The sequence below is a fragment of the Lissotriton vulgaris genome, chromosome 2_1 (genome assembly GCF_964263255.1).
Source record: "Lissotriton vulgaris chromosome 2_1, aLisVul1.2, whole genome shotgun sequence".
In the NCBI taxonomy this organism is placed as follows: domain Eukaryota; kingdom Metazoa; phylum Chordata; class Amphibia; order Caudata; family Salamandridae; genus Lissotriton; species Lissotriton vulgaris.
In genome coordinates, this window is record NC_141687.1 from 585,686,926 (window position 1) to 585,709,138 (window position 22,213).

At 46.4% G+C, this 22,213-nt stretch overlaps 1 protein-coding gene across 1 annotated transcript; it reads right to left on the reverse strand.

The window, feature by feature from the left end:
- Window positions 1-15,865: 15,865 nt before the first annotated feature.
- On the reverse strand, window positions 15,866-21,466 carry LOC147730790 (uncharacterized). Its single transcript, XM_086954115.1, has 2 exons — window positions 20,327-21,466; window positions 15,866-16,210 (listed from the first exon to the last, which is right to left on the reverse strand). The coding sequence occupies exons 1-2, from the start codon at window positions 21,464-21,466 to the stop codon at window positions 15,866-15,868; spliced, it is 1,485 nt and encodes a 494-aa protein (XP_086810241.1).
- Window positions 21,467-22,213: the final 747 nt, after the last annotated feature.

Below are 22,213 nucleotides of genomic sequence, written 5' to 3' on the forward strand. Positions count from 1 at the left end.
TGTCTAAGCTAAGGTGTAGCTAAAAACAAGGGATCTAATTTATGAGGAATTGGCGTGGGGCAGCACCACAATGTCTTCTTGCTGCGCTGCCCTACGTCAATGTCAATGGGCAGGAATGCACCATATTTACAAAATATGGTGCATTCCTGTCCTTTCCCCTCGCGTTGGCGCACAAATTGTTGCCTGGCACCAATATGGGCAGGTTTGCTTTTGAGCAGAAAGGGGCACCCTTCATCACAAAAACAATCCAGAGAGTCATTTTCCTCCTTCTATGGGAGCTGCAGAAAGCAGCACACATGAAAAGAGGAAAAAATGAGGAGAAATAAAAAAAAATTCTCCTCATTACGTTTCCCCTGAGGAGGCATATGTTTTTGGCGCTGCCCCAGCTTTACATGATTTTGAAAATATGGGGCTGCGTCTAAATCCATGGGAAACCCCATGCAACGCCTATGGAACACCTCCTTGACGCAGAGTAAAACAACGTAATGACTCGCGATGCTTTGCCATACTCCATATCTATGAGGCCATTGAAAGCCATGTAGGGATACTTCGCTGCCTCATAGGTATGGTCGAGATGCTTGTGCCGCCGGAGTGTCAAAAAAAGTTTTAAGTCTTTCACTTTCAGGCACCTACAAATAAAATAATGGGCGGCTTTAATGAAAAATAACATTTTAAAAATTGTTTCTCAGTGGGAAATGCACTGTAGTACATTATGAAACCTGTATTAGTTAATGCACTGCAGAGGTATGTGTGTAACCAGAGAGCCACAGAATTAAATCTTGGTTGGTTCAGTAGAGAATAGCGACTAGTGTATTTTTAGTGCTACAAGGTCACAGCCTGTGACAAAAAGCACTGTGAATATGTAAGTCATATTTTATACTTGCAGTGCATTACCCACAGTAGCAGATATACTGATACAAAATTTGTAAATAGTTTTATGATAAAATGGTGCTTCCAAAATGTAGATTTTAGCAATACTAGGGCGTATGTCATGCTATTTTGTTTTTTTACATATCTGTCCCTTTAATACTTCCTTAGGGGTACCAAGGGCTGTGTAAATACAGTTATGATTAAAAGCAAGCACTTCACAGTCCAGTTGTTAACGATTTACACTACCATTAATTAAAAAAAAGCAACTCTTTGTGATCACAAAGCTTGTAACGATTCACGGTCCCAAGCACCCTTTACACTGGCAGATTAACTAACAGGGCACATTTGCATTTCTCTCAGGCAACCAGGTACCCTGGCACAAAAAAATTTCACAGCACAGGAGACTCAGCTGGATTATTTTAACAATCGAAATTAGCCATAATTTCTCAAGACGAAAGCAAACGTTTTGGATTTCAAGCACAAGCGAGGTTGTAACCAACTTCCCAGGACTCCGCGGTCCCCCTGGGGGTCGCGCCCCACAGATTGAAGATCTCTGTCCTAGGGCATTAACAGGGTGCAAGCCAACTAGCCCTTGGACTCCACTCTTGTATCCTGGGATTAAATGGGAGCAGGTACAGCCCTTGGGGTTTCTCTCCACAGGTTAACCAGTAGCCTCAGTGCAGAGTTCTGGTCCTTTGGATCAGCAGGTGTGTGCTCATCCTCCTCAGGTGGCAGCAGCGGTCAGGCTGGTAGCCACCAAGTCAGTTTAGAGTTTATGGGTGGAGAGGACCTCTGAACAATTAAGAATCTTTCCACAGGTAGCCCTACCCAGCCATGCACCACTCCCTGGGGGATAAACAGTCAATACTAATGTGCATCTGTCCAAGGTTAAGATGTCAGAATCTTCCTCCCAAGGTGTCTGCAGAAATTAACTTCCAAAAAAAAGAGTTGTGACAGGGTTTTCTACCCTACTGGCTTTGCTGCCACCCTGGATACTTCACAAATGGCATGGTGAGAGTTACATCTGCCTTGACAGGGGCTGTTCATGGTAGTTGGGCACAGCCCCATCTTCTCCAGGCAGGGTCTTTTATTCCTTTGAAAAAGCAATTTACATGTCCCAGCATTGTCTGAAAAGGCTACAAGAGAATTTTAAAAGAAGTTTCTTGTCGGTTTAAATTTTAGATTACTAATTGACTCCATGAACTATGCTTTTTGCTATTACTAAACTGAAGTTATTTATCATAAAGTGCCTATAACATAATTCAGTCTCTGAGCATCACTCTGCAGTCAATATCACTGTTACGAAATGTAAAGCTTAAGTTGACATCTTTAAGTAGCATGCACTAGCCATGTGATAGGTACAGGAAAGCTTTGGCCATGGCAAAAAAAATCTGCCATGACATATTTGCACTTAAAACGATGACTTTGATAGTGCACCCTACATTTGGGAGCTAGGAGGAAGGAAAAGTACCAGATGAACACTAGGTACAGGGGTAAAGAAAATCAGTTGTCACCGTTAAAAGTCTAATGCTTCAGCCCAGTGGCAGCGAAAACACCTAATTTAGTGATATCAGGCCACCCTGTCATTAATTTGCCTATATTTCAAAACGCCATGTACCGTGTCATGAAAATGCACCATGTTAGCGCTTGCATTTTACCATAGCAATCCATCCTCCATAACGAGATGCTTACCCAACATGCAATCTCTTCAATATGGGCTCTTGTCCTGCATCCTGGTGACCTGGTTGGTCTTTATAAAGCTAGTCACATTTACTTTTCACATAAGTACTTTGACGGTCACTTGTTTTTCCCCACAACAAAAAGCTAGGGTCCTATGGGCTTGATCAGTCAGATAATAGGCAATTTATTTGGCTTCCGCCCAAAGATGGCCAAGAATTTAAAGCTCGAGACAACTTCTAAACTGAGCAGCCAATCCCTTTTAAATGGATAAATTTAGAGCGTGAGTGCAAACAGCGAAGGAAGAGCAGCTGGTGTAACATTTGGACTGGCTTAGTTAAAGCTATGCATTTCTAGCTTCACAAGCACCGTCAAAGGACTACTCACAGGAAGCAGTAAAACCAGAAATTACGTGCTACTGATCAGCAAGTTGCAGGGCAGTGCAAGAAGCAAGATGAACAGAAAAAAATACATGAAGTCTCAGAACATTTACAACAGTGCTCGCAAAGATTTGCTTGGGCAGCTCCAGTATTCGCTTTTCTCCCCTCCCTTTAGTACACATAGACCACGTTACTTTAGCTTGTAACGATTCACGCACCCTTTACACTGGCAGATTAACTAACAGGGGGCATTTACATTTCTTTCAGGAGACAAATGCACCCTGGCATAAAAACTTTTCACAGGACAGGACACTCAGCTGGAGTATTTTAACAATCGAAATTAGCCATCTGTTTCCAAGACGAAAACAAATGTTATGAATTCCAGGCACAAGTGAGGTTGGGGAATGTGCAAACCCCTTCCCAGGACTCCACGGCTCCCCTGGGGTCGCGCCCCACTGATTGAAGACGTCTGATGTAGGGTGTCTCTTCATGAAGTTGAGAGCACAATGATGCATTCTGTGTATTTTCACCTTCCTCCCAAATGAGTCACTTTGCCTCACAAAGATTTAATAAATGTTAAATAATATGATTGTTTGCCATGATCATGTTATTAGAATAATTTTGTAGCATTTCGATTAGCTAACTTGATAACGATCTAGTTCGGATGTGTTAGACCTGTCTGACTTTTTGCGTAATCCCTCCAATTTATTATTTATTTTGTCCCCTTTTTGCCCCTCATGCCTTAATTTATTTTTGTGTCCACTAGCTTTTTCAAGGTGTTGGTCTAGGGGATAGGTGTCTTTTTCACCCTCATAATTTTTCACCTCAGGCCTAGAGGCCTTCCCTGACAGGAATTTCTTTAGTTTCACAAAATGGTGGCCACCAACTGTCCCCAACTGCCACATCCAAGACTGCCCCATAGGTTAACATTAGGCCTTCCAGAACTTTCTGTACCCTACTGGACCCTGTGTGGTTTGGCTATAAAAGGGCAGGGGTCAGGGAGCCATTTTGTGTAGTCCAGAGTGTGAGAGGAGGGAGGCAGTGGTGTGAGGAGGAGGACGCGCTAGAAGGAGTTAGTTGGTCTGTAGGATTGACAGCATCTTCCAGAAGACGTTCCCCCTCTTGCTCCTGACCAAACCCTTTCATCGGTCTGTCTTTAATTGGGGAAACTAGCGCAGTCGTGACATTTGGCCCCCCTTCAAGCCTGTGTCCCTCACCCTCATTCAACCCACTCCAGTCTGGAAACGGGCTCCCCACCGTCCTTTTTGAGGTCCCAGCCTACCCGGATTCAGAGGAAATAACCCAGGCGAGTTCGGTCTTCTCCCGCCGCCGGAGTGTCTCTGAACCAGAGGCGCGAGGGGGCGTTGACGTGACAGGACTGCGGGATCAAGGGAAGTGGCGCTGTTCACTGCGCAAGGCCAGCGGTGCATCTGGAGGTGAGGCGGGCAGGGAAGCGGTGAAGCACTGATCCTCCGCGCAAGGTCGGAAGTGTGCTGAACTCCACACGAGGGAGGCGGCGCCAGCCGGAACACTGCTTTCCCGCGCCTGCGCGGCTGTGGCTCGACTCAGGAGAGAGCCGAAGAATTCACGCGAGTAAACGCGTCTCCAGATTCCCCAGCGTCTCCGTCTCCGGTGAGGTCAGGGGCGAAGGAACAGCTCCCGACCCCGGGGAAACGAGGATCTAGCACCGCAGCCTGCAGGGAAACAAGTAAGGTGTGGTGCAGGGGGAGGAAGTGAAGCAGGAGCCGGGGAGACCACTAAGGCCCTGGAGAGGAGTTCGACTCATCCAATAACCTCAAAGTAACTGTGGGAGGTTCCGGGTCCCGAGATAGCCATCAGTTTATCTGTCATTAACTCAGACAGGAGAAAGGAGGTTTATTCAGTCGACAAGCGGTAATAGAAGCCAGAGGGTGGAACAGCAGTAAACTGCCTCGGTGTGGGGAAGTGTCCGAAGACATTAAGGCTGCTGAGTACTGGGGAAGGAGGAGAGAAGTACGGGTAAACACTCTGATGTTATCTGAAAATAAGTGCTAACAAAATTGTTGTGAAGCAGGGGTGAGCTGGAAGACTCCTAAGGCTTTATGGACTTAACTTTCCTAGAGCTCAGTCTGAATTAATTGTAATTTTCAAGAGTAAACGTTTTGGTGAAGTAAACAGGAGTTCCCAGTTTGGGATGAAAAATCCATTACTGTACAGGGAATATCAGAGTCTGTATAAAGAGTATTAGACAAGTATAATTCTCTGTTGGGGATGGGAATTTTGCTGATGAAGAACTTTAAACGTTATTGAGAAGGTGGAAAAAGCTGATAAAAACTGCACATTGTAATTAACTGTGAACTACTGTATTGTGATGCAAATTTGACAAGCTAAGAACGTGTATGTTTTGGCAATTTATGAGAAATTTAGTAATCTCATGACTAAAATGTATTGAGCTGTTAACTCGAAAAACTGCTTAAGGATATGATTTAGCAACTTTGAAAGACTTAAAATATTTACAGGAGTAAATGTAATATACTGAGCTGTGATTTCAAAAGACAAGAGAGCAAAGATTATTTTTATAAACAAGCTCGTATTTTTCCAAACAATGGTGTAGTGTCATTTTTGAGTGAAATTGCGTTGATTTACTGCTGGGTGGTTTGCAACCTTTACACATGTGCCTCTAGTGATTGTGTCTTACCCTAGGCCAGGCTACCCTAGGTGACCTGACATACTTAGGTTCCAACAGGATGTAAATAACAAATAGTGCTGTGTCTGCTTGTATATATGTGTATATGTACAGATTTTAAATGGTGAGTATATATGTTTCTTTTTAGCCCTGAAGAAGTCTTTCCTGAGACTAAACCCGTTGGCTAAATGAATTTTTTGAATATTGGATTTTAACAACTTCATATATTTATCAATAAAGAAAATGTTGGAGATTATAAGAAAAATGTGGACCTGCCATTTTCTTCAAATCATTATGGACACCTGATGTTTTATGAACTCTAAATAAGATTTATAATTGATGTGTGCTGATGCCATTCCTTTTTTGTGATTGTTTTTGGGGGATCACCCCAATAGGAAGTGGAGAGAGGTGCACTTCCTGGTTTTCTAGCACCATCACCATACTGTTGAGCTACTTTAAGTGACAGGTGCGGTATCATTGCCTCAACCCTCTTTGTGTGTTTTGTTCTCATGACTTAAAAAAAATATGGTCAACACTGACACTGATGCTCGTCAAAATGAATTTGGCACACATTAATTACTAGGATATATAATGCAAGAGATATGACAACGGTTCAAATGGATATGATGCATGGTAAAATTATCATGACAAGTGTAATATGATTATGACATCCTTTGAAATAAATATAACATTGATTGAAAGGAATAAGACACATGACAAAATGAACATGATATGTGCTTATATGAATATGAGAGTCATTGAAATGAATGTAACATTAATATAAAATGAATATGAGTAACCTTGAAATGAACATGATATTTACCAACATGAATACAGATTGCATAGAACGCCATTTGATACACATTATAATGAATATTATGTGTTGAAATGGATGTGACTTTAAAAAAAATTATTATGACGGTTTAAAATGAATGCAATATAATATGCGTTAAAATGCTAAACTTACAATGACACTGGTTAAAATAAATATGAAATGCTCTTAAATTAATATGATACACATCAAAATGAGTATGAAATGTAATGAAATAATTGGGAAACAACCATTACAACGCACTACCTTTACAACACAGACATTACAACGCAACATCCTTTACATCTCATGCCATTACAACGCAGTCATTACAACGCATGTCACTACAACGCATGCCACTACAACGCATGCCACTACAACGCATGCCATTACAACGCATACCATTACAATGCAATTTAAGGTACGTAATGGGAAATAGTAATTTTTACCCCTGCACTAACCAACACTTATCCTACTGTTGCTCTCACTGGAGTGGGAATACTCATTTTTACCCTTACACTATCCAACACTTACCCTACTGTTGCACTCACTGGAGTGGGAATTTTTACGCCTACACTATCCAACACTTACCCTACTGTTGCACTCACTGGAGTGGGAATAGTAATTTTTACCCCTACACTATCCAACACGTACACTACTGTTGCCCTAATAGTATTATGCATTGGAATGGTATGCGTTGTAATGGTATGCTTTGATATGGAATGCGTTGTAAGTGTACTTTCCAAAAATGCATTGTGATGGCATGCATTGTAAAATCATGCGTTGTAATAGATGTTGCGATGTAAAAACCGCATTGTAAAGGCATGCATTGTAAAAGTTTACGTTGTAATGTGTCCTATTCAAAATAATCATAACATATGTTGAAATGTACATGACCCATGTGTAAATTAATATGTCAAGTGTTAATTTGAATATGACATCCATCGAAACTATTATTAGGGGTTAGAGGTGAGGAAGGATGAAGGGAGTGTGAGGAAAGCAGAATGAGGGATGAGAAGCAAGAGATAAGGAGCGACTACTGTGGGATGAGAGAATGGAGGTGTGACATGAATGGTGGGTTATGAGGAATGGCAGTGGCAGATGAGGTCTGAGAAGCGAGGAGTGATGCATAACAGATAAGGTTTAAGGGATGAGGGCCATAGAATGAGGGGTGGAATGACGAGAGAGCAATGAAGATGACTTAAAAGGGATTAGGTAATGCACGTTTGAAAAATGATGAGTGAGGAATTATGGATGATCAGTGAGAGATGAGAAATGAAGCCTGAGGGCATGATGAGTGAGAAATATGGGGCTAATAATGAGAACTGTGTCATGAGGAGGGAAGGACAAAGATATCCTAAAATAGTCAGGGTGGTTTTAGAAAAACATAATTTGGCCAGTGTCTGTGTCATTGTGGATGAGGGCTGTAGAGTAAGACATCAGAGGTAAAGAGAGTGGAGAAAGAGGGATGAAGAGTGAGGGAAATTGGTGAATTAGTGAGAAATTGGGAAAGAGGAATGAGGAGTGAGGGAGAAGGAGAAGGCGAGTGAGGGATGAAATAAAAGATGAGAAGTGAGGGTTGAGTGGTGAGACTGGAGTAAGGAGTAACTAAACGTGAAGGATGAGAGTTGACAAAAGAGAAAGGAAGGATGAGAAGTATGATTTCAGGGCTGAGCATTGAGGACTGATGGATAAATTATGAGGAATGATGGTTAAATAAAAAAGATTGAGAAGCGAAGAAAGAGGAGTGAGGGTAAGGAATGAGGAAAGAGAACTGAGGCATGAGATATAAAGGTTCAGCCTGCCCTATAACAGACAGGGGGTACACATATAAGGTGAGGTGTGAGCTGTAAGGGATGAGGAAAGAAAAATTAGGAGAGGTGAGGGAAGAAGTGTGACAAGTGATGAAGAGTGAGTGGAAGAGTGGGAAATAAAGAGATGGAATAAGGGATGAAGGATGTGGAGGGACAGCTGTGTGGCGAGGGATGAAACATAAAAAATAGGTTGAGTGATGCAGAGTGAGGGATATGAAGGGATGAGAGGTGAGAGATGACTTGTGTATGGAGAATGAGGGATAGGGAATGGCTGATTGATGGTGAGGGATGAGGGGTGAGGGCAGAAGAGGGAGGGGTGAGGGGTGAGGATAAACAGTGAGAACCAGAAGAAGGGCATTTAGGGCATCATTAATATTTTGGTGGTCTGGCTGTCCTTTACCAGGGTGACGGAGTAAATTACTCCGTCACCCTGACGGAGGTGCCGACTGCCAAAGTAAAACTGTCTACCAGCAGGGTGGACATTTCAGGCATTGAAAAGAACCACTGTTCTTTCTCTGCCAACATTTAAATTAGACCCTAAGCTTGATAGAAGAGAACTATAGAATGAGGAGTGAAGAAGAAGGGAAGAGCTGAGGAATGAGAAGTCAGGAGTGAGGTAGGAAGAGTAATGGATTAGGGTTGATGAGTAAGTTTTAAAGAGTAAGAGGGACTACGGGGACTAACCTAAGGAGGAGCTCGCTGGACCTTCAGTGCCAGGAGCAAAAGTGGATATTGACCCTAATGCCTTCATTGTGCAACACTCTGCCGGGTGTCTAGTCACTCGCCCTAGCGATGTGGGGGTAAAATGGAGAGGAGTGAACCGCATTGAGAATAGTGTGATCTGTGGAATAAATCTGTAGGGAGTGCTGCCTTTACTCACAGCTGGACTCCCCCAGCAGCCACAGCATTCCCCAATGATCATACATCTTCCCCCTAGTGGGAACAGGGGCTTCAGGCAGGGCTCAACTGTCTACACAATTGTATGCAAGATAGGGAAGGGTGACACCATGCAAGCTAAACTGTACTTTCAAGACCAAGAGACAGGCATAGCTCTCTCATAAGAGCAAGCATAATCCTCTCAGGGAGCCACCACGGCAAAGGATGATGGTGGCATGAGGTTGCATCTAATGCATATTCAGTGAAGCCTTATTTCTATAGATTATAAGATTGAAATGCTTTACTCCAGAGTGGACAAGCTAACAACTGCTCTCAGCGAGCAAGAAAAATGGATTACTACCACTGAATGTCGAATTTCCACTCTCAAGGGCAGCATAGCACGCTATAATGAAAAAATAGTAAACACCAATAAAGTGCTAAATGTCATAAAAGTGAAGAACGAGAACTTGGAGCCCGATCCGTATGCAACAACCTGCGAATCATAGGTATGCCCGAGGCAGGAAACACAGGCAATATGGCTTCTCAAATCCCCCGTTGGACCTGACAGCTTTATACACTGTTTGCTGTGGAAAGGGCTCACTGAACCTTGGTTCTTAGACTCTCACCTGGGGACCGATTATCTCTAGAATGCTCAACTTTAGTGATCGCGATGCGACCCTGTGTCTGGCCTGCAAAAAGCAGACACTCATGTCTGCCACACAAGTACTCCACTCTCTCCAACTATCTATATTTCATGCTAAAAGTCCAAAAGGCGGGAGTATCTGACATCAAGTGAAGCTGCACCAAGCTCAAATACACTATGCTATTCTGTACCCGGGGTGTCTTAAGATCATGCATCACAACAGGCCCTACTTATTACAGAGTCCTCAAAGCACTGCGCCTTTTTTTGCAGAAACACATCAAAAACTCAAAGGCTAGTAAGAAGGGTTATCAACGAACGCGGACAATCTCTCACCCCACGCAACTACTAGTTCTGGAACAAAAGCACTCTGCTCAGTTGGGAAGGTGGGTATTTTTTGGGTCCGCCGGGCAGGGAGGCAGGGAGGGGGGAGGGGAAGAAAACACCTTTTTTGGCTATATGGACGGTTTCTTTAAGTTTATTGATAGCCTGTCATAGGTCTTTGTTTTTGTTTAGGTTTGTAATATTTCTTACTTTTCTTTTATTTGCAAAGTTTTATATAGTGCTGGCTAGACCAGGAGGTATCAGAGCGCTCTACATGAGGATCAGCGAGTTACAGGATACATAGTCATATCAATTGAATCAGAGAGTTACAGGTTACATAGTTACATCAGTTTGAATCAAAGAATCATAGTGGGAGGAGGACGAGGGGAAGGGAAGGAGACACAAATGGGGACATGAGGAAAACAATGTCAGATGACCGGCTTGGTAGGCGACGGTCAAGGGGCCGAACTCCTCTATAGCTCTATAGACAGCTCAACCGGGCATCGGCCAAGGTTGCTCGGTCTCCGGGGAGGGTACAAACAGTTTTGGTATCCGCCCAGGGTGCATCATCATCATTCCATCGAAGGGGGAGAGAAGGAGACACAAACGGGGAGATGAGGAAAAACAATGTCAGATGACCGGCTGGGTAGGTGACGGCCAAGGGGCCAGACTCCTCTATAGCTGCATAGGACAGCTCCACCGGGCATCGGTCAAGGTTGCTCGGGCTCCTCTGTAGGTAAATACAGTTTTGGGATCCGCCCAGGGGGCGTCATCATAGATCCATTGAAAGCATCCAGTGTTCCTCACTGCTGGGTTGGAGTGTGAGATGTGCGGTGGGAGCTGAGACCGATACATGTAGATGCCTGTGTTGCTGCACCCAATGCTCATAGAAACAGATAACAATAACACCAACATCTGCCCATGAGTTGAAGCTTGCATACATTTTTTTTTAACATACTTTGTTGCTTTCCAGCATATAACATGGCGTTGTCACAATACAAATGCACACTCGCCAGACCTGCAGCACTCAGTGTCACCAGGGGTAGAAATACTTTACTTCCTCGTCTTCACAAGACTGCCATCTTGGGGTCAGGCACCATTTAAAGGAAATTCGTCAGGCAGCTGGAGTCGGACTCTCCAAGAAGTGCTTTTTATGAATCACTCGTGCTGCGCCAACAACAATTGCACAGATACACAATTTCTTCTTCTCAACATCACTATAATTGGAAAGGCCGGGCCTGGCATTGCATTTAAACCCCATTTTAAGAACAGACTTAGTCACGATAAGAGCCACACAAAGTGTGAAAAACTTGGTCTTACCGGTATAAATACCTTTTCGGAAGATGCCGGAAGAATATGCACGCCCGTGGCTGTGGGACTGTAGCAGGACTTTCCAACCTTTACAATTACAGTCTTTTGCTCTGTGGCAACCTAGATTCAGGCACTAAATGAAGCCATGGTTATGCCTGCGTACAAGGTCCGTAATGCTCCGCAATGCTCCAGCGATTTTAAACAAAAGGACTAAGTTCTACTACGAGAAGATCAGCAACACCACTGCCAGCGAGAATAGCATCCCATTAAACACGCCCACTGCCATCTGTTCACCTGGGCCGTTTGTGAAGGAGGATGGGGCGCTACTTACTCACCGCATCCGGGAGCCAGGAACGCTGATCAGTTACAGCATCCGCACACACTAAGCACTGCAGGACGCGCACCTTCCTTATTGCGATGGTGGAGACCGCTCCTCAATGTAGTCCGGCGCGGGCACCTCCGTCCTCTGTGTTAAATTTCCGCTGAAGCTCCTTACCGCAGAGCTCCAATATCTGACGCCATACAGGGATCGCAGGGGGCCCACTCAAACACTGGCCCTCTGTCAACGTTTCTGCTGTTCGGGTCACTTCAATCGTGAAGCACTCTCAGACTTCCTTTGCTCCAGGCTGTGATTGCGGCTCGGCCCGGCTGCCATTTTATGCACCCTTGAAGATGAGGGGAGAAAACACGAACGTTGTGTTTCTGGCTGGTTGATTACAGAACTCAGCACTGCAGCATACCGGGCGGTTCCTGAGGAAGTCAGCTGCAATGCCCTGACATTTGCGAGCGCGATCTTCGGTGGATCCGCAGATTTTTTAACGGATCATGAGCCCAGCCGGCAGAGCCTCAAAACCGTGCGGCCATCTTGGGGGTTTCTGATTTATAGTCCTATGCTGATGTTGGGCATTTCAAGGCTTGCTTACATGGAACCCAGTGACTCCCACACACAGTTCCAATGCCTGATACTCGCCGGGGTGTCCTGAGGGACGTGTTCCCTGATCCCACGCACTCACAGTCGAAGGGCGTGCACAAGCCTAATCCCCCTCTTATTCTGATATCCTGGAATGTGAATGGCCTTTGTGACAAGATAAAGAGAGGGCTTATACTGCAGCATATCAAGAGACATGCGCCCTCAGTAATCTTCTTATAAGAAACACACCTAGTTGGGACTGCCACCAAAGCACAGAAGGGGCTTCAAGATGATCGCACACTCTGAATTTACCTCCGGCTCAAGAGGGGTGGGAATATTAATCCGAAAAAGCTGCCCGCTGTTAGTGAAGAGCACCCAGGCTGATGACCAGGGGCGCTTTGCGACACTCTCTTGTCAGTGGGAAGGGTGTTTTTATAACTCAGTCTCCGCATATATTTCACCCACACTCCACGGTATCGCTTTTCCCTCCCTGGGTAAATTCCTGCTTTTGCTGCCCCAAGGGGAACTGATCATGGGGGGAGATTTTAATGCCGTGCTTGAGGTTGCCTTGGATAGGCATCCGGCGTGATGCCAAGGGACTTCCCCCACACCCTGACTAGACTTCTCTGAAGCGTTAGGACTAGTGGACGTTTGGTGTACATGCCACCCCACGGATTATCAATACACGTATTGCTCCGGTGTCCATAATAGAATGTCCAGGATTGATTACATCTTTTCTTCTCCAGCGAGCCTAGTAAACGTCCTAGAGATCCAACACCTCCCCAGAGAGATATCTGATCATTCCCCAATCTTATTAACATACACAGTGCACCACACTGGGAGGATATGCATATGCTCCATGTACCCGGGATACCTAAAGACCCCGACCATAAGGAAAAACCTACATAAAACCACGAAGCTAGATAACACGCACTCCGTGTCCTCTCCCGCTACCCTCTGGGAAGTGTACAAGACTGTTTTGTGGGGAAAGGCCATTTCACTGATCACTTCATATAAAAGGGACAAGGCCCACCAGGTACAAGAGTTCCAAAGGGCGTTTGGCCTGGCAAAAGATGAACACACCAGAGACCCAACCGACGACACGATTCATAAACTGGCCCTCGCTAGACAGGCCTTTAGAGACCACGAGTGGGAGGACGCCAAGGCCAGAGCTGCGAAAACACAATACTATATACGAGGTGGGGGACAAAGCTGGCAAGCTTCTTGCCTGGCTAGATAAAAAGGAACGTGCAAGTCGCTGGGTGGCTCGGTTGTGCGTGGCGTTTGGGGAGGACATCACAGACCCACGCGACATAGTCGCAGCCTTCGCACAACACTATGCGACAGTTTGCACGCCCACCACGGGATTGGTGTCACTACAACGCATGCTTTTACATCGCATGCCTTTACAACGCGGTTTTTACCACGCAGTCCATTACAACGCATAATGCTTTTAGGCGCTGGATAGTGAATTTTTTAATTTACTATTCCAACTCCAGTCCCCGTGGATAGCAGGGAAGGTGTTGGATAGTAAATTAAATATATTCCCTATCCTAGAGCGCCCCCCAGCGCAATGCGTTGTAATGGTATGCGTTGTAATGGTTGCGATGTAATGGTAGTGCGTTGTAAAAAATGCGTTGTAAGTGATGTTCCCCCCACCACGACTGCCACCGTGCAAGAGAACCTGGCCTTTCTTAAAAACATACATCTACCGACGTTGACAGACCCTGAGATGCAAGGACTAGATGCGCCACTGACGGCAGATGAAATTTGGGCGGCGATCAGACGGCTCCAACTGGTCAAGGCAATGGGTCCGAATGGCATCCCTGTGGAGCTTTACAAAAGAGAAGCGGAAACACTAGGGCCCCACTTGCTACGGACGTACGAGGATAGCCTAGAACGGGGAGTGCTCCCAAGGGACCAACCCTGGTGGCGATTCTAATGCCGGGTAAGCCCCCAGAGGAATGCACCTCCTATCGTCCCAGTTCGCTCCTTAATGCAGAGGCTAAAATATTGGCGAAAGCATTGGCGACCAGGCTTCAGCCACACTTGGCATCCCTTATACACTCCGATCAATCGGTTTTATGCCCGGCCGGTACACAGCAGTAAACCTGAGGCGTCTTCACAGGGTAATGGCCTGCCTGGCGACGATTTAAGAAGAGGCGGTTATCCTATCATTAGATGCCAGTATGGCTTTTGATCGGGTGGAGTGGCCCTTCTTGTTCGCAGTGCTACAGCACTTTGGCTTTGGTCCCAAATTCCTACCCTGGGTCAGGCTCCTATACACACAACCACTAGCACATGTAGTGATTAATGGACAAGTGTCCGAAGACTTCCCACTAGGATTTGGGACTAGACAGGGCTGCCCCCTCTCCCCACTTTTATTTGCTTTGGTGCTCGAGCCGCTCGCGGCATGGATCAGAGGGGACCCAGTGATACAGTAACTGCGATGGACGAAGGGGTGGGAGGACCGCATTTCCCTCTATGCGGACGACATTTTGTTATACATGACTTCATCTGGCCGGTCAATCAACTGCTTGTTAGACATCTGTGCGTCATAGGGCGAAGTCGGTCATGTTCATTCTCCAAGGTTCCCCCCTCCCGCGTCTCCCCAGGGGAGTAAAAATTCAACTCGTAAAGGACGGGTTTAGGTACCAAGGTATTGATATCACTCCAGATCACACTCAATTCCACTAACGTAACCTCATACCCTCTTTCCGAAGACTCAGAAGCGACATGAAACATTGGCACTCACTACCCCTGACACTGCTAGGCCTTGCGGCTTTGTTCAAAATGATGGCCCTCCCCAGGTTTTTGTACGCCCTCCAAAACACGCCAACCCCAGACCCCAACTCATATTTCAAGGTGAAAAATGTTCCTAAACATCTGCCATTCTTGACGCATTGAAAACATATTGTGACTCACCATGTATCAGTTTCCCTGGGTTTCTGCTTTTTCCTATGGAAGCCGGTCAATAGGACCAGGATTAGGTGAAGCATATTTTAAATATATTTTCTTCTTGTTTACTAAATATTCATAATGTAATAATCAAATTGAGTTATACAGGGTTCATTGAGTTTATATATTAATGAGAGTATATGAAATAATAAACTGTTCTCATACACACATATGCACAGTGAATATGTAAGTGTCCCGAGGTGGATGGGACGTTGGGGTTTGAACTCGGGGTTGTTGGTTCTACAGGTGGGGTGGAGGAAAAGAGGAACACAGGCGCCTTCAGTAACGGTTTTAACGAAGGCTTTATTGGGACGTAAGTCTTGTTCATGAAACACAGTCTTTAGAATTGGTACAAAGAAAAGTAATCCTCCGGCGTTGACTCTTTGGCTTCGGGACGTCAGGTGGTCGAGGTCCACACCGGGAGTCGTCGTTTGGTTCCGCTCCGGTACCGGCAAAGGAAAGGAAACAAGGGTCAGGACCAAATAACGTTGTGATACGTTCTCAAGGGACCGGGAGTGAGGGAGCAACTGTCGTGAGTTTGTGCACTACTTAAACTACCCCTAACAGGTGGGGAAAGGAAGTGCTCGTGCAGGGGTAGAGGATAGAGGGCTTTTCTACAGAAACATTCACTACTGTTTCTTCCGCCCGACCCAACCCGCTACCCGGCCCCGTACCTCTTGGAGCCACGCTCCTCCCGTGGGAACATGGCGGTGCGAAGCGTGAAACCGTTGGCCTCCTGGCGTGTCGTTCTCCTTCTGCTCCGCGTCCTGGAATCTCCCGTCGTCTTCCACGTGGGCCTCCGCTCCTTGGGAAACGCCGTCCGTTGAGGAGTCTGCCTTTCCGGCTTTTGACTTCGCTACGCCCTCAGGGGGTGGAGTCTCGTTGCCTGGTTCAGAAGTGTTAAAGGGACCTTCCGAATTACTAATCGGAATCCAACCTGAGTGATCTTCTTCGCTCCACGATGCTGAGGTATTCTGTGGGGACCAGGGGCAGGGTAAAAGAGGTGTGGCTGTCCACCATTCGGCAGTAGTCTGAGGTTCCGGTCCGCGTGCCCCGTCACATTCCTCCCCCCCTGGCTTCTCCCGTTCGGGGAGAGGAAACACCCTTGAAAGGAAGTCCCCGTTACCATTGTCTTTTCCTTTACGGTGTTGAATGGTAAAGGCATACGGTTGAAGAGACAGGAACCACCTCAAGACTCTGGGATTATGGCTACTGTTTTGATGTATCCATCGAAGGGGCGCGTGGTCTGTATGAAGGATGAATGGTTTTCCCTCGAGATAATATCTAAGCTTCTCTACAGCCCACTTTTTAGCCAGGGCCTCCCTTTCGATAGTGGAATACCTGCATTCTCTTGGAAACAGCTTCCTACTTACATACAACACAGGATGCTCAATACCATCTTTACTGACTTGGGACAGAACTGCACCAATACCCACATTGGAGGCATCTGTAGCTAGAATATAGGGTTTAGCATGATCAGGAGAGGTCAATACGGGTGCCGTAGTCATGGTGGTTTTTAAGAACTGAAAGGCTTTTACTGACTCAGGTGAGGGCTGCTTAAACACGCTAGGCCTGGTGTCTTTGCGAAGGAGATCGGTCAAAGGGGCTGCTATCTCCGCAAAATGAGGTATAAACCTGCGGTAGTACCCCACCAGTCCCAGAAAAGCTCGTAGGTCTCTTTTGTTGAAAGGAAAAGGCACAGCAGCTATTGCTCTTACTTTCTCACTTTGGGGAGCTATGGAACCTTCCCCCAGGACATACCCCAGGTAGTTTACAGAATGAAAGGCGGCTCTTGATTTTTTTGCATTAATGTGCAGTCCCGCTTTCTTCAAAGCAGAAAGGATGGTTGTCAGATGCACAAGATGTTCTTTCCAATCTCGGCTGTAAATGACTATATCATCCAAATAGGCCAAGCTGAAAGAGGTGTAGGGTTGTAGCACCAAGTTCATTAAACGTTGAAAGGTTGCTGGGGCCCCATGCAACCCAAAGGGCAACACTGTGAATTCGTAAGCTCCATCGTCTGTTACAAAGGCCGTTTTCTTCCGATCTTCTTCCCAAAGGGGCACTTGCCAATACCCCTTTGTGAGGTCGATAGTGGTTATGTAACGGGCATCACCTATCTTTTCTATCAGGTCATCAACCCTTGGGATGGGGTAGGTATCGAAATGCGACACCGCATTTAGAGCACGGAAGTCCATACAAAACCGTTTGGACCCATCCGGTTTGGGGATCATCACTATGGGTGAAGACCAATGGCTCTGGGATGGCCGTATGACACCGAGTCGAAGCATATCTTGGACTTCTTTGCGGACCGCATCTTTTCGGGCAGCTGGGATCCTATACGGTCTTTGCTTTACAACTTTACCCGGTAAGGTCTCTATGCGATGTTCAGCAAGATTAGTTCTTCCGGGCAAGTCGGAAAAGACGTCAGAAAAGGGTTTCAGTGTCTCTGTTAACTCCTCCTTTTCTTGATTGGTCAGCTCTGTGTTTACCACTAACTGGTCCAGGGTTGACGTCTGGGCCACACCCGTTTGTGCGACCAAATGTCCTTCCCGTGGCACTGGTCCTAGCCATTCCTTGAGCATTTTAATGTGATAGGTTTGTGTCTTGGATGGGGACATCTGTAACCTGTAGGTAGTAAGTCCAATGGTATCAACTATCTGATAGGGTCCTTGCCATTCATGTTTTTGTTTGCTCATGCTAGAAGGTAAGAGTACAAAGGCCCAGCTTCCTTTTTTCAGTGTTCTCAACTTCTTTCCTTTATCATATGTTTGTTTGTATCTGTTCTGCTGGGCCTCCAGATTAGTATAGGCTAGCTCTTGTAGCTTTCCCAGCTTGGATCTTAAGTTGCTTGTGTACTCTAACATTGATTTCTATTCTTCTACTTCCTCACTCTCCCACATGTCCTTAGTTATTTCCAACAAGGAACGTGGCATCCTTCCATATAGGAGTTCAAAGGAGGAGCACCCCAGGCTGCTTTGTTTCTGTGCCCTAATAACATAAAGGGCTATTGGTAAGAGCCTGTCCCAGGAGGGTCCTTCGGCAGACAAAATTTTCTTCAGGGTTGATTTAAGGGTCTGATTATACCGTTCCACCAGACCGTCGGTCTGTGGATGGTACACCGAGGTCTTTAGATGTTTTATGTCAAGGGAAGCACAGACCTCTTTCATTAACTTGGAAGTAAAGGGAGTTCCCTGGTCAGTCAGTACTTCCTTAGGAAACCCCACTCTTGAAAACAATTCTACAAATTTTTCAGCGATGGCTGCTGTGGTGGTGGTTCGCAGCGGGAAGGCTTCAACAAACCTGGTAGAGGTATCAGTATACAAGGGAACCCGTAATAATGGCCAAGGACCACGGGTAGTACTACTTATTTATATTTTACAAAGGTCCTAGGCTTGAGCCTTTTCCGTGCGAGACGTAATTTGCTCGTAGTGGGGCTGTAATAGGGTCCCGTCTGGAGGCTCGGTGGCCGAGTGCTCCGAACCTCCAGACGGGACCCTATTACGGCCCCACTACGAGCAAATTACGGCTCGCACGGAAAAGGCTCACGCTATTTAGCGCCCTGCGGAGATCACAAGCCTCAATTTATGGCTAAACTTCCATTGAAGCTCCCCGTCAAGCCTACGCTAGAAACGCTAGGCTCCAACGGTCAAAATTGAACTGACCAAACCGGTCTATTGCCAGTAACTTTCCTGACGCCACGCTAAATTGCTAGGCGAAAACGGCATCAGCTTCATCGAAACTTGAATGCCAACCGATGTGTGCCAGCCACGTCCGGCCCACTTTGCATCGCTCGTGGCTCACTCGACCAATCAGGCAAAGCTCATTTTAGTCCTGAAGATGATCCCACTATATTGTTGGAGATAGGGATCGAAACGTTCGTCGACTGTTTTGCAGTACTGCTCGTTCTATGATTTGCAATTTCCATGGCAGTTACTGTGGGTTTGAGCTTATTTAATTTTTGCATTGTATTATAAGCCACCCTGCTCTCCTTGTTTGCCTGTAAATTCTTTTTCTTTCTCCCATGTATTGTCTTCCTCTGACTTGGTACAGGCTTGTGCCCAGTTACTAATGTGTGACTTGTCTCACCTCACTCTGTTTATACTCTAAAAATTGTATTCAAAATAAATGCTTCTAGGTCCGGCTGGACACTGAAGAAGGAAAACACAGTCCTTATCTCAAGCCTGTGAAAATCATTTCTCTAAGTATCCCTAAAGCCTAGGACCTTTGTAAAATATAAATAAGTCAACAAACCTGGTGGCGTAGTCAACTATGACTAGGGCATACAGGTACCCTCGGCTCGACTTTGGTAAGGGGCCTATGATGTCCATGCCGACCCTTTTGAATGGTACTCCAATAATGGGCATCTTTTGTAGGGGAGCCATGGGTGGTCGACGTGTATTTTGTCGTTGACACACTTCACATTTCGCACAATATTCCTGCACGTCTTTATATATCCCGGGCCAAAAGAAATGTCTGGTTATGCTGTCAGTAGTTTTTTCTTTTCCTGCGTGACCGGCCGTCAAATGTGCATGCGCAAAGAAAAGAACCTGCTCTCTAAAGAACTGGGATAATAGCAGTTGCAATTCTCCTTCCGCTCTGTTTTGTCTATATAGTAGGTCATTTTTTTTCACAAAATGCGGATATGAGGAAGGGGCTAGATCACCCGCAGTATGGGCAGCTTCCCATGCATTGACTAAGGTCCTATCCTCACTCTGAGCAAAACGGAAGTTTCGATCAATAACCCAGGGTTCGGGGGACAGGTATGCAGGAAGGCTACTATTCTGTTTTGTTTGGGAAAGGGTCTCTTTAAAAAGGGACAAGAACTCAGGGTTGTCTGTTCCTAAGATCATGTCTTCAGGAAGTGAGTCCACCACCCCAACCCAGACCTTACAAGGTTCCCTATTTGGAAGGGCTATCGTAATAGATGCTACGGGGTATGGTTTTACATCACCGTGAACACACCTTATATAAACGGGCCCCTTTGGATTCATCTGGTCTGGTTTAACAAAACGGGTTTGAATCACTGACTGCCTGCACCCTGAATCTAGCAATGCCTTTACAGAGTAACCATTCATCCTCATACTCACGTAGAAGGTGCTGCCCATTTCGGCGGAGTACATCACTGTCCTCGGGAGATAGCCGACTTCCATCGGTTCCTCTGGTGGCTTACGTTTGGGACACATTCTTGCGATATGGCCCCACTCTCCGCATTCGAAGCACTGAGGACCTTTGTTTGGTGGACGGACCATACTTGTGGGGCGTAGCAGTCGGGGCAGTTCTACTCCGCCCTTAGGTTTTTTTTCCAGTTTGGATGGCGGAAGCACTTTCTGAGTTTTTTCCGGTTCCCACGTGAGGGTTTTTGGTTGAGCTCTCGCATACTGGGAAGCCATTTTGATTGCGTGTTCTACAGTAAGTCCCACATGTTGGCGCAACCAACGCTGTGTAGCGTAAGGCAGGGCTTCCATGAACTGCTCCAAATAAATTTTCTTTAGAATGTCCTCTTTACTACAGAGGTCCGGGCGCAACCATTTGTCGGCTGACATCTTTAGCCTAAAAAAAAGAGTCTTTGGGTTCTCCCCGGGAATGCCTCTTTCTTTCCTGAATCGCACCCGATAGGCCTCCTGATCCAAACCTAAATGGTCCAGGATCACCATTTTGATGGTGGCGTAAGGGGTTGTACCGAGGGGATTAGCAGCTTGATAGGCAGACTGGGCTTCGCCGGTGAGAAGAGGTGCTAGAAAAAACGGCCATTTCTCTTCTGGCCAACTCAGTGCACGTGCCGCCCTTTCAAAATTAATCAGGAAGGCGTCCAGATCTTCACCTGAAACATATTTCTGGAGAGCCACCCCTGGGGGATGGGGGGTATGTACTCTAACCTCCCCTTGGACGACTTGTGGCGCAGGAGTTATACTCTTTAGACTTTCCAGTTGGGCTGTTCTCGTGGAAGTGAACATTTCCCGGTCTGCCTGTGCAGACCTCATTTGGTTTTCCATCGCTTTTTCCAATTTCTCCTGTCCTTTAATGATATGGTCAATTAGGGCCTCCATCTTTTCTTTACAGACGGATGGTGATCCCACTTCTGACACCAGTTGTCCCGAGGTGGATGGGACGTTGGGGTTTGAACTCGGGGTTGTTGGTTCTACAGGTGGGGTGGAGGAAAAGAGGAACACAGGCGCCTTCAGTAACGGTTTTAACGAAGGCTTTATTGGGACGTAAGTCTTTTTCATGAAACACAGTCTTTAGAATTGGGACAAAGAAAAGTAATCCTCCGGCGTTGACTCTTTGGCTTCGGGACGTCAGGTGGTCGAGGTCCACACCGGGAGTCGTCGTTTGGTTCCGCTCCGGTACCGGCAAAGGAAAGGAAACAAGGGTCAGGACCAAATAACGTTGTGATACGTTCTCAAGGGACCGGGAGTGAGGGAGCAACTGTCGTGAGTTTGTGCACTACTTAAACTACCCCTAACAGGTGGGGAAAGGAAGTGCTCGTGCAGGGGTAGAGGATAGAGGGCTTTTCTACAGAAATATTCACTACTGTTTCTTCCGCCCGACCCAACCCGCTACCCAGCCCCGTACCTCTTGGAGCCACGCTCCTCCAGTGGGAACGTGGCGGGGCGAAGCGTGAAACCGTTGGCCTCCTGGCGTGTCGTTCTCCTTCTGCTCCGCGTCCTGGAATCTCCCGTCGTCTTCCACGTGGGCCTCCGCTCTTTGGGAAACGCCGTCCGTTGAGGATTCTGCCTTTCCGGCTTTTGACTTCGCTACGCCCTCAGGGGGTGGAGTCTCGTTGCCTGGTTCAGAAGTGTTAAAGGGACCTTCCGAATTACTAATCGGAATCCAACCTGAGTCGTCTTCTTCGCTCCACGATGCTGAGGTATTCTGTGGGGACCAGGGGCAGGGTAAAAGAGGTGTGGCTGTCCACCATTCGGCAGTAGTCTGAGGTTCCGGTCCGCGTGCCCCGTCACAGTAAGGATGAGATG

What these genes read in the sequence shown, in the direction of transcription:
- LOC147730790 (XM_086954115.1), bottom strand. Translation starts at nt 21,466, where the DNA reads ATGAAAAAGACTTACGTCCCAATAAAGCCTTCGTTAAAACCGTTACTG. An exon ending in AAATGGGCAGCACCTTCTAC is followed by an intron (nt 16,211 to 20,326) that starts GTGAGTATGAGG and finishes TGGTCCCCACAG; the next exon opens with AATACCTCAGCATCGTGGAG.